The sequence below is a fragment of the Lissotriton vulgaris genome, chromosome 1_1 (assembly GCF_964263255.1).
Source record: "Lissotriton vulgaris chromosome 1_1, aLisVul1.2, whole genome shotgun sequence".
Lineage (NCBI taxonomy): Eukaryota > Metazoa > Chordata > Amphibia > Caudata > Salamandridae > Lissotriton > Lissotriton vulgaris.
This window is the reverse complement of record NC_141685.1, coordinates 942,582,814-942,599,517: the sequence shown is the minus strand read 5'-3', so window position 1 is coordinate 942,599,517 and position 16,704 is coordinate 942,582,814. Positions and strand designations below refer to the sequence as shown.

General features: G+C 43.7%; 1 protein-coding gene across 1 annotated transcript in view; it reads right to left on the bottom strand.

Annotated features, from left to right (window-relative positions):
• Positions 1-603: 603 nt before the first annotated feature.
• The window catches only part of LOC147748239 (keratin, type II cytoskeletal 80-like), a 114,646-nt gene continuing 98,545 nt past the window's right edge, over positions 604-16,704 (bottom strand). The window contains exons 5-9 of the mRNA XM_086959159.1: positions 15,638-15,802; positions 14,874-14,999; positions 13,655-13,875; positions 4,368-4,414; positions 604-4,255 (exon numbers count right to left, since the gene is read on the bottom strand). Coding sequence (XP_086815285.1) covers positions 4,149-4,255; positions 4,368-4,414; positions 13,655-13,875; positions 14,874-14,999; positions 15,638-15,802 — 666 coding nt within the window. The 3' untranslated portion in view covers positions 604-4,148. The remainder of the gene's footprint in view (positions 4,256-4,367; positions 4,415-13,654; positions 13,876-14,873; positions 15,000-15,637; positions 15,803-16,704) is intronic.

The following is a 16,704-nucleotide window of genomic DNA, read 5'->3' as shown; positions in this document are numbered from 1 at the left end:
GAGGCATGAGTTTTTGGCGCTGCCTCAGACTTATGATTTCTCGTAAATCTGGGACAGTGTCAAAAAGCCATGGGTGCTGCTAAGAAGGCTCCCAGCAACACTTTGCACGCCCCTTTAACGCAGAAAAGTGCGTTAAAGGTAACGATATTTATGAGGCAGCATTAAGCCAAAAAAAGTGGGTTAGTGCTGTCTCGTAAATATGGAGCAAGCTCCTGCGCCACGGAAAGTCACAAAAAGTGACATTCCAGCAGCACAAGGGGCCTCATAAATGAAGCCCCAATCTTCAGCACTTTCATCGGGAATCATGCAAAACAGACACGTAATGGAAGCATTACTGTTAAAAGTCCTACACAGGTCAGTCGTCCAGTGGGAGCACTGATGTTTGGGGGCGTACATTGAATGTAGGAATACACAGAGCAGACACCTAATGAGGACCCTGCTTCATGAAGCAGACAGGGCAGAGACTCCTCATGGGGAACTGCTGTCAGGTGGCATTCATGGATCAGACATCATTTGGATACTTCTTGGAGGGTGCTTTTTCCAATTCAATCCTCATGGCAGCAGTACACTTTAATAGAATTACAGATTAAAAAAGAGCCACACTTAAAAACTTATAGCATTTTTTGTATTTTTTTTCACATTTTCACAGAAAAATGAATAAACAAATGGTGGTGCTCCACGTTCAGTAGATTTTTTCCTAAAGCCTGCTTTACAATTCTACTTCTAAGCTTGATTATAAATAAATGTCTATAGATAAAATAACAGAAATATTATAACTGCCAAGATTGAGTTATGTAAATCCAATTGTTATTTCCCTATATCTAATTTCTAAATACAAATGTCTTTTGAAAACTGTTACCACATATATTTTCGTATGAGTGCGCTAGTTATAAAAAATACTACAAGTGTTTTCAATTACGTTTATAATTTCAGCCTTTTTTAAACACCTATGGATGCTACCTAACATTTGCCATACGCTGAGTGCACATTACAGTTTATGCACTCAAAAACCACACATGTTCACTGTAGCTTATCCTTGTGCAGCAAAAGGTGATCAAACATGTCCAGTGCTTGGGTTTTGCCACATCTGACCCATCTACCTGAAGTGTCCAAAGCACACATGGAATACAATCATGCACGTCAAAGTCAGATCTGAAAAAAAATTTTTTCTCTGAAACAGAATCCCTATTAACTAAAGATAACACTATTTTCAGCTTTTTCGCACCAGTAGTGTTTGTATTATGTGCTAAGTGTGGCAAGACAGACATGGAGGCACAAACAATGCACTAAAGGCCAGATTAACAAACATTTTGCACTGTATTTGTGTCACAAAAGAGAAAACAACCAGCAAAAAATTATTCTTTTTGTTATTTACTTTCCAGCATAAAACTTGTTTCATGCTGTATAGTTGCCAGCAAGTAATAGTTACTTAGCATCAAGGGGGCATTACAGGGGTGGCATATGGGTGTTCTCATGCAACCACCCATGCTTTTTGAAGCAAAACCCTACCTACTAAACATTTGAGACAGGATTTTCCATGAAAACTTAACACCACTTGAAAGCAGCTATTAAACAGTGACATTTTTCATTTCTCCTCTCTTTGCCGACTTTGAATGTGTGCTGCACTCTAGAGCACACATGCAAAGTAGGAAAAGTTTTAAAAGTTGTCTAGGCATAGTATTTTGTACTGGAAGAGAACCCTTACAGTACAAAACCTATGCTAGACTTACGCAAACACCCTTGCACTATGACGCAAAGGTGTGTACATGGTGCTTGGAAGTAAAATTCTGTGTTGTCGCTAGGGAGAGGGAAGGAGAGTGCCATATCTCTGTATATATGGTGCTCTCCTGCTTTCTCCTCCCACACAAGGAAGCGCTGCATTTCTGACTGGTGTGCTGCAATATATGAGAATTTAGTAAATCTGGTCTAATTGTTTAAGATGCTGGTGTAGGCCGTCAGGAAACAGTGCTAAATCTAAGCCTGTGCTGTGACGTCGGATGCTACCATGCAGTACTTCCTCTGGTGTACAGCCATCTCTATTAGTACCCTACACAGGGCTTCATTACAGGTGTCCTCCTTATCCAGATGTGGCTTAAAACAGGAGTTATGGGTACCATTGCGACTGGTAACAGGAGTAAGCAATTCCATGAAGATTACAAGATGTGATGTATCATCTTGAGATTTCGGCACCCTTGAGTTATCAATGTACATAGTATTGGCTACTCTGATGGGTGGAGAAGGGATATCAGCCCAACTCGGAATACCACCATTTGTACCTTATCATTAGACTCACTGAGGCGGCTAATGCTCTTTCTAGTCAGACCGAAAAGAAGTTGTTAGGCAAATGTTACTTTCTGTTCAGCAAAAGGAACATCTTAGCACAATGGCAAAAGCTTGTGGTTTTTTTCTTCACCCGAACACATCCATCAAACCAGAGGAATTAATCAAAAACATAACATGTATTTGTAAAGTGCACTCTCACCCAGAAGGGTATCTTGGTGCTGAATAACAGATGCTTATTGTTTCCCAACTCAATGGAACTCATCATTTTATCAACCTCAGAAGGATGAAAGGATGAGTGGACCTGCAGGGATTTCAACCTGTGACGATAAGGTCAAACACAGTCCCTAAAGCGAACACATTAGTGCCCTAAGCCACCAGACCCAGCTGTGATAAATGAATGTCAAAATACTGGCAAGAACAGGTTGAGGAAGTGTAGGAAGGGGGTTTATTGGAAGGGAGAAGGATAATGAGATGGTACGAGTGAGAGAGCATAGGATAGAGGGAGACGCAGGGACAGAGAAAATGAGATGGTTAAGTATGTTTGTCGCTATTCTACTGTTTGCAGCCTTTAAACACTGAGTGCTCAAAGTGCTTTGTCAGACCCAACATACAGGTAAGAACTGACTGTGGAGGTGTGTTTTAGAGGGAATTGGGGATATCTGGAGGCAGAGAGTGAGAGTAGGAAGGAAACAGACAGAGAGAAAGAGGGAGAGAGAAAAAGATAGATGGTTATGTAAATGTATTGCTATAATACTTCCTGAAGCCTTGAAACACTAAGGGCATTTTTTAGAGTTTGGTGGACAGGATACTTCGTCAAAACATGATGAACATTCTGGCTGCTGTATAATGCACTTCAAATACAGTGGGCAAGATATCCACCATTTTAGTGATGGAGTATTAAGTCCGTCAATCTCTAAATAAGGCTATCAGCCATCAAAGCACTTTGTTAGGCTCTTTAACTTTATTACATGACAAAGGAGTGTTGGATTAAAATGACTCATAAAATTGATACGTGCTAAATGATAAGTGAAGCTGAGGAATGTTTTGTGTTAGACATAGGACAATTGGAGTGACCTGAGGTATCTGAAAGGTCCAAACTCCAGCGGTGGAGGATAACTTATAAGCCCAGACTTTCTGTCTCTTATGCAATATATGTATAGAGTATTTCTATAGTGCAAATCTTACCAAAAGGCAGCAGAGCACAGTATATGGTCATAGATCAGCATAAAGTTGATGATTGATAGGAGCGGTAGATGGGCTTTGGATAGTGAATGCACTGTGATGTGGTGATCTTTAAAGAAGTGAGTATTCACCTCTTTCCTAAATTGAAGCAGCACTGGGGAGTTCCTGATGAATACAGGGATGTTGTTCCAGGTCTTGGGTGCACAGATGTCAAAGGTCTGCTGTTGTTTATGTCACTTTGCAACATGTTAGTGCCCCAGTAAACTTTAGTTGACCTGAGCCATAATGTGTTCTGTAAGTACAGCCAAGCCCAGCACAGCTAAACTAAACTATAATACTGCATCTCTTTACATGGGCTTTTAAACATAGCAACACAACCATCCTCCTTTGTCTAATAAAGGACAATTGATTCTTGAAGGCTACCTCCCTCACTCCAAGAACAGTACATAATTGGTGTCAAGGAACGTAAATGATCTAGTCTTTAAAGGCTGTGGTTTAAACATCCTGCATGATCCCATCCCTTCACATCCAAGTCGTCACTGTCCCAACCTACAGTTGACTTTTACTCAAGATGGTAGTTCACACGCGCTCTCATTTCTGCAGCTCTTTGAAGCGAGAAACCAGGGGAAAGAAAGAGGTGGGATATCAGACTTCTTGCAGCCTCAGGTCTCAAGACCCCAACATCATTTGTACTGGGGCCTGATCAGCATACTCTGGGAGCGCTTCTTCTTCTGGTGCCTGGTCTGAGGTGCCGTGGACCCGGCCCACTCCGATGAGCGACCTGTGAAAGCTGATGGAGGAGAAAAGGAGTTACTGCTCATCACCAAAAAGAACCAATGTAGAAAATGGAGCAACACATAATTGATCTATTGTTCAGTGGTGTGGGATCAGTAAATACTTACATGGGTGAGACTGTATGCTGACAACCGTTGCTGGCGAAATATGGATCCTGCAGGAAAAGTGAAACAAGTCGATATGAGGACCTCTTGGAGCCACTTTCATTAATCTTAAATATTCTACCCCATTGTCATCCAGTGGTGCATTACGGAACTCTCTTTGCGCTCACATTTGTGTGGATGTGGTTCATTTCTTCTTTTGGGGGTATTTTGCTAACATGGGGGTACACATGCTTATGCTAAGATAGATGCATGACAGATGTCTCACAAAGGGTCAGGGGCACATTGTGTGATGTGATTGACGCTTCCCAGGGCTTGCGATATGTCTTTGATGTCATTAAGTGCCTGTCTGTGGGGATTAGATCTTTGGTGTGAAATTCACCTCTGGGGTGTATGATATGCATCTGGTGGAGGGCGATGCAAGCCTGGTCCCAAGAAGCGTGAATTCATTAGGATAAGAAACGCTTTTTGCTGCCTAAGAGACCGTGTGATGGCATGCATATGTAAACACAAAGGGGCATATTTACAAGTCCCTATTCCCACAGGAACGTAATTTTTTGTGATATTCCTGTGGCGATAAACCCTTCGTCTTATTTACAAGGCATTGTTAAGTCACTTAATCTGGCTTAAAGCCACCTTGCAAATAAGGCCCCCTTTCACGCTACACTTAGCATGAAAGGGGCGTGCTTGATTTTGACACTGCCCCCTATTTACAAGGGTGGCGTAAATAGGAGGCAGTGCCAAAAATAAGACCAGGGAAAACCTAGTCTTAACATGGCAAAAAGAGGAGAAATGCTTAATTTCTCCTCGTTTTTGCTGTTTCTATGTGTGCTACATTGTGCAGCACACATAGAAACAGAAAATCTCCATGAATAATTGCTCATGTGCAGAATTGTGTTCCTTCCTGCACATAAACAATCATTTAAAAAAAATGATGATTTGCAAATTCTACAGTGCAACACACATAGAGGCTACAATTTACCATTCTGGATTGTTTATATGCAGGAAGGGACACCTTCCTGCACATAAACAATCATTCCCCCCAAAGCAGACACCCTTGCACTATGGGGCATGGGTGTCTGTGTTGGCACTAGACAACTAGATTTAGTGCCAGCACTACGGGAAACACAGGGTGTGCACATTCTTGTGAATACGGCGCATTCCTCCATTTTTCAGAATGACGGAACTTGGCGTTAGCAATGTTTGCTTGACTCCCACTTCGCCATTCCCTTGTGAAAATCGCCTCGTGTCTATCATATAGTGACAAGTATTTTGTTACAGTGAAGGCACTTCTGTAACCTCAACGGGCTTATTTTACCGAATGAGAAAACTTTTCATGCTGGAGGTGTTGCAGTCAGATGTGTAGGCGTCATTGAAACGAGGGGGGTGATGGGCCCCCTTTTGGCCTTTCTGCACTGTATAGAGTACAGAAAATGTTCCCTGTGGCAGAGCTGCCACCATCAGGTAAGCTTGTTGGGCAGACCCAACAATGCCAAGAATCACAATGGAGGATGCACGCTATTTCTGCCTCCATTCCCACGGGCATCAGTGCAATCCAGATCTGACGTGACAACCATGACAGTTACGGGCAGAAAAAGTACACACGTTCCCCGCTCATTGACAGAAAGTCCCAGCGGGTAATATACATAACATAGCTTAGTCCCAAAGAAGGGCACCTGCTTTGGGGTAGAAACAGTAGGACTGGCAATACATGACGGCTTGTCGCCATTGTATTCTTTCCTCAAGTGGTTCTTGCCATGAGCATGAGTCACCTCAAGTGAAATATGTCCATCAAGCTAGAATGCAAATTTAAATTTGGCAGCCTGGATGCAATTAGGGTGTTTGGGGGGTCTGTCGCTGGGCATACAGCCCGCCAGACTTCTAATGATCCCCAAGACCCTTACACTGAAAGATGTCACATAAGATTGGAGCTGTCACTGTTAGTGGACAAGCTGTTACTCCCTGAGTGACAAGGGTGTCGTTAGTCTTGATGTTTCCCTGATGGTGTTAGAGACATGTTTCATAGAACAATAGGTTTGGTGTCACTCTAAAGGGGTCTCTGCAGCTTCAAGAGACAAGCGCAATTGAATGAGGGGATTCTCCTTACAGCGGGGGTGCCTCGTGGCCATTGGATCCAGGCACCTTAGACCGAGAGGTATCTTTACACACTGAACTCTGACTGTAGGCTGAACATTTAACTAAAGACAGAGACTGAAGGGAAGCATACACTAGCCCCATCCCAAATGTAGGTCTGTCCGAGTACGACTGGTGGTATCTGGTCAGGGTCGGATTGGTAACGTGGGCACTCGGGAAACGGCCGAAGGGCCGCTAATCGAGTTTCAGCTATGGGCTGCCTTTTTGGGCAGCCTGGGGTCTGTCGGTGCTGTTAGGATGCCGCCAGCAGCCCAGTGGGTGCCTGAGTGGCCTTTTATAGAGGCAGATGGGTGGAGGTATCACTCCCATTCTCTCGCTGGGCCCGCCCATTAATGTATGGTGATTGAGCGGGGCAGGGGGGCTTGAGCAGAAGTGGTCTCCCTTGCATTCATGTGTGGCTCAGCAGTGTGAACTAATCTGTGCATATTTTTTTATCTAAGTGAAGTTAATATAACACACCCCCATCCCCTTTCTTTTCATAACATTTTGCTGAAGCAGTGTTTTGCGGAAAGTCAATACGCAAACGAAGGCCACTTTTATTTGTTTGCCAGCGTCGGTTTTTGATCCCAATCCAACCCTGTTGGGGGGCCAAGCCTCTCGGATCCCACATCCATGCTGTAATATTGCACCTTTTTCACCACAGGAATGTGCAAGGCTGGGGAGTAAGCGGGCTGGCAGGAGATGAGCCGAGAGTCTTATCTAAGGCTGTCTGTGGTGAGGATGAAAGTTCATCCTCGCCTCGGTCACCTCGCCTCCCTTCTCAGGCTTCACCAGCCGGGCCTTGGAAGGCCCGAGGAGGGATGGGCAGGGGAAAGTGAGAGGAGCGCCGGAGTGACTCACAGAGCTGCAGTGGGCTTAGGCCGGCAGCAGGAGGGAGAAAACAGCGCCAGGTGGATTGAGGGTGACGCCCCTCCCACCACAATGAATCATTTCCCCCTCACAAGACACGACCCACATACTCCTTGTGCTGGAGTTAAACATATCTGGAATAGCCCTTCAGTCTCATCTTTATCGGTTCCGAACATGTTGAAACATTTTGATGGCTTTCCTAAATATGCGGTCCTCTCTGAAGGAGGCCAAGAGGCGGCCAGTCCATTTTTAGGTCTTGCTAGCTATTGCGTTAGCGATGCTTTGCGAGAAATTTAGTGGGGCTTCCTCTTGCCTCGCCTCGCCGTTCACAGCCGATGTCCACCTACCCCTTCGCCTCTGCCACTGTTGTGATATGGCCGTAGTTCCCAGTGATGGCCGCCATTTTTTGATCGGCAGCGCCGCCCGCCTCTAACTGCGCTTATCGATGCAGCTGATTCAGCGTGACCGGACCCTGCGCGGCAACGAACCCGTACCTGCTGGATCACCCGCAACGAAGAGCACTGCTCCTTGGCACAAGAACACGTTGAGTCAGCCGGTGAGCTGTGCTCCGCGTCATGTGTCTTAGAAATCCCAGCAGAGATGCTGAGACAGCTCGAGGGTCGGAGCGCCTGCTGCTGCTCCCTGTAGGCTGCATACAGAGCCCAGGGTTGAATCCTCAGACCGAAGCCTCCCTGTGAGCAGAGACGGGAGGGCTCTGGACCTGCCGGCGGTGCTTCAAGAAGAAGGACGTCGCTGCCAAGGAGCCGGTGCCGGCCGGCAAGGAGGACAAGGAGCGGCTGCTGCTGGCCAAGGAGCAGCAGTCGGAGCCGGGCACCCCGCAGCCGCTGCGCATCCAGGACATCAAGATAGAGAATGTCACCCCGTCGCCCCCGCAGGCCACCTCCCCGGCGCTGCACCCCGTACCCAAGATCGAGAACCCGGGCAGTAGCAGCAGCATGTCAAGGAGCAGCCCCTCGGACCGCTCCCTCAGCCTGGAGGGCCCGACCCCCACCAGCAGCAGCAGCACCCGCAGCACCACGGCCAGGGCTTCAGCGTGGATAACATGACCTCGCTGCACCCATGGACTGGCATCCCAACCTCCTTGTCCCTCACCTACTCGCCCAGCCAGGGCTCCCTCTACAGCTCGCCCTGCAGCCAGAACAGGAGCTCCAGGGCCTGGAGCTACCACTGCAACATGCAGGCCATGAGCCTGTACTCGGGATGGCGCTTCCTGACTTTGATTTCTGAACTATGTATCCCCCGGACTTCTCCTGGCACTCTAATCCATACTCACTGGGTCTCTCTCATGGACTTCTTTACGTTTTTTTTTCTTTTGTCCTGGCCGCCATTTTGCTGCTGTGCACGACCTCTTCTCTCTGGACCCTGACCTGCCATCTTGTCCATTCCCTCGTCCTTTACCCTTTTCCCTCATGTCCCCCTTGACGATCCTTAAATGTTTGTTCCTTTTTCTGATTTGCCTTTTCTCCATAACCTTGTATCCCTCCCACCCTCCCTTGGTGTTGTGACTGCGTCCCCCCTACAACCCCCCTTAATGGAACTCTGCTCTCCTGTTTTTGGGGGTTTTGACCTGAGAACATCTATTTGTATATCTATGTATATAGAGATACCTCTAATCACTAGTATATGCAGTAGACCTTTGTACTATCTACCATTCCTATGTGACTCCTAGAGTATATCCATTTGTATCCCTTCCCTTTGTATACAGAGATAACTCTAAACACTAGTATATGCAGTAGACCTTTGTACTATCTACCATTCCTCTGTGCCTCTTGGAGTATATCCATTCGTACCCCTTCCTTATGTATATAGAGATAACTCTAATCACTAGTATATGCAGTAGACCTTTGTACTATCTACCATTCCTATGTGACTCTTAGAGTATATCCATTTGTATCCCTTCCTTATGTATATAGAGATAACTCTAATCACTAGTATGTGCAGTAGACCTTTGTACTCTCTACCATTCTTATGTGACTCTTAGAGTATATCCATTTGTATCCCTTCCCTATGTATATAGAGATAACTCTAATCACTAGTATATGCAGTAGACCTTTGTACTATCTACCATTCCTATGTGACTCTTAGAGTATATCCATTTGTATCCCTTCCCTATGTATATAGAGATAACTCTAATCACTAGTATATGCAGTAGACCTTTGTACTATCTACCATTCCTATGTGACTCCTAGAGTATATCCATTTGTATCCCTTCCCTATGTATACAGAGATAACTCTAAACACTAGTATATGCAGTAGACCTTTTTACTATCTACCATTCCTCTGTGCCTCTTGGAGTGTATCCATTCGTACCCCTTCCTTATGTATATAGAGATAACTCTAATCACTAGTATGTGCAGTAGACCTTTGTACTCTCTACCATTCTTATATGACTCTTAGAGTGTATCCATTTGCATCCCTTCCCTATGTATATAGAGATAACTCTAATCACTAGTATGTGCAGTAGACCTTTGTACTATCTACCATTCTTATGTGACTCTTAGAGTATATCCATTTGTATCCCTTCGCTATGTATATAGAGATAACTTTAATCACTAGTATGTGCAGTAGACCTTTGTACTATCTACCATTCCTATGTGCCTCTTGGAGTATATCCATTCGTACCCCTTCCTTATGTATATAGAGATAACTCTAATCACTAGTATGTGCAGTAGACCTTTGTACTCTCTACCATTCTTATGTGACTCTTAGAGTATATCCATTTGTATCCCTTCCCTATGTATATAGAGATAACTCTAATCACTAGTTTGTGCAGTAGACCTTTGTACTCTCTACCATTCTTATGTGACTCTTAGAGTATATCCATTTGTATCCCTTCCCTATGTATATAGAGATAACTCTAATCACTAGTATGTGCAGTAGACCTTTGTACTCTCTACCATTCTTATGTGACTCTTAGAGTATATCTATTCGTATCCCTTCCCTATGTATATAGAGATAACTCTAATCACTAGTATATGCAGTAGACCTTTGTACTATCTACCATTCCTATGTGACTCTTAGAGTATATCCATTCGTATCCCTTCCCTATGTATATAGAGATAACTCTAATCACTAGTATGTGCAGTAGACCTTTGTACTCTCTACCATTCTTATGTGACTCTTAGAGTATATCCATTTGTATCCCTTCCCTATGTATATAGAGATAACTCTAATCACTAGTATGTGCAGTAGACCTTTGTACTCTCTACCATTCTTATGTGACTCTTAGAGTATATCCATTTGTATCCCTTCCCTATGTATATAGAGATAACTCTAATCACTAGTATGTGCAGTAGACCTTTGTACTCTCTACCATTCTTATGTGACTCTTAGAGTATATCTATTCGTATCCCTTCCCTATGTATATAGAGATAACTCTAATCACTAGTATATGCAGTAGACCTTTGTACTATCTACCATTCCTATGTGCCTCTTAGAGTATATCCATTCGTACCCCTTCCTTATGTATATAGAGATAACTCTAATCACTAGTATGTGCAGTAGACCGTTGTACTCTCTACCATTCTTATGTGACTCTTAAGAGTATATCCATTTGTATCCCTTCCTTATGTATATAGAGATAACTTTAATCACTAGTATGTGCAGTAGACCTTTGTACTATCTACCATTCCTATGTGCCTCTTAGAGTATATCCATTTGTATCCCTTCCCTATGTATATAGAGATAACTTTAATCACTAGTATGTGCAGTAGACCTTTGTACTCTCTACCATTCTTATGTGACTCTTAGAGTATATCCATTTGTATCCCTTCCCTATGTATTTAGAGACAACTCTAATCACTAGTCTCTTCTTTGTGTGGCTTTACATCTTGTACATTTGCAATTTTTTTCTGTTTGTATCTTTTATGTAACGCATGTAATCCTTAGTCCTTATGTTTTGCAACTGGTTCTTATGTAAAGCACTCTGACACCTTCGGGTAAAGTTCGCGCTATATAAAATCGCATTAAATAAATAAAAACTAAAAAATGTGTGAAGATGTAATACCCTGGCAGTCATGCTGTGCTTTGAGGCCGAGACAGGGAGTGATGTCAATGAAACGGATGGACTGTCTGCGTTCAGCGTGGACTCTCTAACTCACTGGACTCTGGCTGCAGCTGCCCTGCTTGGGCTTCAGCTCTAGGTGCGCAACTTGGTCAGTAAGATTCGGGTTGGGGGGGAGTGGGGGTGCTAGGGGGGGGGGGCAGAGCTTCAGATTTCCTAACAGTATAATGTTAAAATACTTTATAACACAAGCAGGGCGCGTGAGAAGGGCTTAAGAGTTAGTGGAGTACCACGTGAGAGAAATAACATTTTGTAAAATAACCAATATTTTTTAAGATTTTCAGAACTGAGACGGAGAGAATAAGTGGGCGTTATTGTCTGTCTGCATGTAAAAATTGGTTAAATCCGACAGATACCTCACCAAATCCGACTGACTGCACCTGAGCCCAACTAGTTACCAGAAAATAAATGTATTAGAGGGGTGCAACACCCCAACCACCACCCCCCCCCCCTCCCCGCCCCCCTGAATCAACACCCCTGCTTCGGTTTCCTTTCCACGGATTATCTGAGCTATAAACCAGGATCATGCAACTGATGTTATGTACTGGATAAATCACATTATCGGCTCATGCCTCAGTTCTCTTCTTGGCTGACATTCAGAACACTAAGAATAAGACCGGCGAGCCTTGATGGGCAATTCAAGCCAGACTTATGACAGACATTTCCATTAATAATACTCATTTTGATAAATGTGCAAACACTGAGTATGAATTAGGCACATCAGAATATTGATAGGGTCGGACCGGTTTCTAGGGCAATCAGGCAGAGCCCAATGGACTGGGTTTACAGGTCAACGTGTGGGCCGTTTTCTTGGCTGTTTGTGGTCCTTTATGATGCTTTGTGATTTTTACTGTTGTTTTCCCTGTATTTAAAACAAATATTGCCTGCAGCAAGTTCAAATATATGCAGTCTCCTATACCTTACTAAAACACTTACACTGCGTCTTTACAAGTTAAAAACTGCCCCAATATGCAATCAAGGGCCATTTGTATAGCTTTCTAATTCGCTAATCGGGACACTTTTATTTCGGTGCCCAGGCCTATTTTCTGTCCTTGTCCAATCCATCAAATTGATTAGGTTGATGGAAAGCTGTGCAGTGCGTGTCTCTTCCCAACCGAGAGCTGTGCGCAAGCTGTCCTGGCTCTGAATTAAAGGGCCGCACAGGTTTTAAATTCAACCACACCATGGAAATTTAAAATCCTATTCACCTTCCAGTGCGAGCTGCAGGTTAGTTTTGATTTGTCTCTATTTGCTTGAACTAAAGTCAAAATTAGAAGGTAGGCCCCTTGAGTTAGGCTATATTGTGCTTTTGCACAGCATGATTTGAAAGTAAAGGGCTTCCAGCTACACCTGCTAAGGAGCTTTTGGTGTCAAGGAAGAGAGAGAGGACTGTCCTGACTATTATTTTCATATTTATTGACCAAATATGATTAGAGTCTGTATTTTAATACCTCTATTACTTTAGCCGCCAGAGTGCTGTCTCATCAAGTTGAATCGATTACATCACCAAGAGGTGGATAATCATTCAGACAGGTACTCAAGTACCCTAACTCTTCTATAATATGAATCTCATAGCAATTACCTTAATATATGTATCAGAAGACTTGTGATCAAACAATAATTCCCCTGTCTTTGAAAATGTAACTACCAATACTTCACCTAGTATTCGGTTGATCTCAGCATTAGGACAGAACTTCCAACCCTCTTCGGACTCCCATCAAACATCGCATCATGATGGAGAGTTTATAAACTGTGCCTACTTTTATTCATTTGAGATAAAGGGGCAATTTTGTATTCCCCTTCAAGGGAATCATTGCCTCATCATGACACATCTTCTCATAATCATAAAGATGAATGGTGTTCTATAAGTTCATGCCCGTGAAAATGTTATTATAGAAGAGGTAGGAGCATAAGTGTGTTTGTCTGGTCAATCTTTGCAAGTTGACTAAATTGCTTTAACTAGGAGAGAATATCCTTTCTGAAAATTGGACGATGAAATAAGGGATGTTCAGCATATTTGTGAAAATCTGATGAAGCATTAGGGGGGACCTTTGTCCCTCTCTGTTTGAAATGAAGTAGCATGTTCTCCTGATTATCCCAGAATTCCCCATTCCAAATGAAGGATATTAGAAATGATCCACCCTCACCCCTGTTAGACACAAAATGCTGGATGTCTTGCAGCACATCCAAAGTCTCTGCAGCTTACCTGCTCTCCTCGCCTTCTAGAAGTTTCTTATAGGTGGCTATCTCCATGTCCAGTGACAGCTTGACGTTCATCAGCTCCTTGAACTCAAGCAGCTGGCGAGCCATGTCCTCCCTGGCCTTCTGCAGTGCCACTTCGACCTCAGACTGCTTGGCGCTGGCATCTTTGACTGCACGCTCTCCGTCACCCCCAACCTCGGACAGAGAATTCTCCAGATGCATGCTCTAGCAACAGGTAAAAACGAGACACTATTTAATAGCACTTTTCAATGTACATTACATTTTCACATGTAAGACTTTTAGACACAGTCGGAAATAATTTTAACCTTTCAAGCGTAGGAACTGTCTGATCTTCAATGTATTTGCTTGGAAATTTCCTAGTTTACTTTTGGCTTCGGGCCTCTGTCTGAGTTCATAGATACTTCTTGTGGCATTAATACGTTATCGATTTTATGAGGATTTGGAAATTTTATTTGTAAACCTCTGGATTTCTGCACTATCCCTTTTTAGAATGTTGTTGCAAAGAGTTGGCTATTGGCCAAGGGAAGACTTTCTTGAGTGAGGAATTCTAAACAAATATACTTTTTTACAGCTATTCTGCCCTTGCACCACTAATTTCACCTGGGACTTTTTATTGTTTATGTTAAGGCTTCAGAAAGGAAGTGCTTATTTCAACATCGCTCCAAACAAGGAGCTATAAGAACAAGTTTGTAGAGGATGAGCACACCGCATATGGACGGATTCAAGAACTCCTGCCTCAAAGACAAAATGGCCCCTGAATACAAATGACCCCCCACCACCCTGTGACATGGAGTTTTTTCCAAGGCAGCCTCCGGGTATTATCTTATAGCTAGGGTGATAATTTGCTATGCTGGATGTGGAACAGCAGCGATAAAAGAATACAGCTGGGCTGGAGTTGCCCTTCCGCTGCCAGAAAGTTTTGTAAGTGGGCACTCTAGCAATCTTAATGTTGATCAAAATGATCACCACAACAAATAAGATCAGAAAGGGGAACAATCAGAAGTGAACTTTATAGTGATGTGAAACACTTAAAGAATTTGAGTTTTGTGAGTTCTTATTCTGGCGTATGCCTGTTTTCAGGTCTAGATTGTAGGACCCTTAGGAACTAGTTTGCTGATCCCTGCTTAGGATTCACGGATCTACGGTTTGAGGGTCTGACCTTTGAATGCCCACCACAGCCTCTCATGAACATCTGGGCTCACCTGATTCTGAAGAGTCAAGATCTCTGATCTCATCTTCTGGATATTGACGTTCAGATCTGCGATGGCGCTCCTGCCGCACAGTAAATCGCTCCCACATTTCCGGGCTTTTGTTGCCTGATCCTCCAGCTGCCCAGAAGATTCCAGAGAACAAAAGTCATCGTTTGGATCAAAAACAAGGCAACCACCAAGAGAACAAACAGCTTCTTGTAAAGACAACTGGCCTAAGTGTCAGCTCACATGCAGCCTTTCTCCACCCTTTCGCATTTCTTTTGCCCATTACTGTTTCACATGGATATCAATGAGAGCCAGGCAGATACTGAAGTTTCTAGTTCTGACTTGTCCTTTTGTACAACTGACTTTGCCTATGCCAGCGCTGATCTCAAGGGTCATGGTAAATGGTGATGTGATGAGAGGCTAAGGGTGGAGCAAGGGGTCAATCCTATGATGTCATCAGGGACTTAAAGAGTACATGATGTCACTTTCCCTACCTCTTTGACTCTCTGTGACGTCCATTTTGTTACTCCTTCTCCTTCATTCTCTGCTGTTACGGGCCTCTGTGGTTGTGTCTCTGTAGTGTGAAGGACTCAGAATGGACAGATCTGAATGGTTGGAATGATGTTCTTCTCTGGTGCTCGTCTCTTTGTTTTTTTTTTTATTTTGACAGTTATACTACAAGCACTACCTTATCCTTTCTTTCGGCTTCGTTCTGTTGCGGTAATATACAGCTCTCCCTGTTTACATATCCCTCTCTTGTCACAATTTACCTTGCGCCTGGAGAAGGCCTCTGCTTCCTCTTTGCTCTTGATGGCCAGAAGCTCGTACTGGTCTCTCACTTCCTGCACAATGTGCTCCAGGTTCACGGGGCACCCGCTGTCCATCTCCACGGTCACAGAGATGTCTTCGACTTCATTCATCAGCTCCTCAAGCTCCTTAAACATAAAAAAGTAGAAGATATGATGCCCAGACCTTCTCATGGGGAGAGGGTTGTCCAACAGAGGGCGGGCATTTGAGAAAGTCCAAGGATGCAGAAATCAGTATTTGAGTACATCTTCCATCTCTCCCCCTTTCTACCTCACTCTGAGTTTCACCTGCTTTCCCACATGAGGTATTACTGCATCAAGAATCCCGCAAATAGGAGAACAAGGGCTGTGTCGTAGCTACAAATCTGGTCACTGCTCGCACTCTTTGTGCAACCCACCTCTATATATTTCTCTTCTTTAATATCTCTCCAAAGTGTTCTCTCCCTTCTATTTTTCATAGGGTCGCCCATTTTCTTTTCCCTTTCTCCCTCACTTCTCTTTTTATTCCTCTCCATTCTTATGCTGTTTTCATTCTTACCTTACAACCCTTCTCTATCTTTTCATCTTCCTCTTGCTTTATCTTACCAAGCACCACTATCTGCATCTGTCCCCCCATGGCCACTGGCATGAGATGCAAGCTAGTAACAGTTATGGCCCCGAAGGCCCTACAGTGATCAATGCTGCCACATCTATAAACATTGCCGGAGTGCCTCTAATTCTACCAGCCTACGGTGGCCAAAGATTCTTAGATCACACTTTCTGGGCTGCACCATTTCTAATTGCAACTCCTAGTGAGCTGAACAACTGCATTCAGCTCGTGAATGTGGGTTGAGATATTCTATAGTGGATGTAAAACTCATCTTCTCTGTCAGCTCTTCCCTGGTATGTGTTGTTTCACAGATATGTCTCATTTGTATTGTTTTCTAGTCTGAAGGGTATGTTAGTCCTTCAGTGCTATACCAACAACAATAATAACATTGATAATAATAATAATAATAATGCTAAAAACAACAATAATAATATTTTGTTTT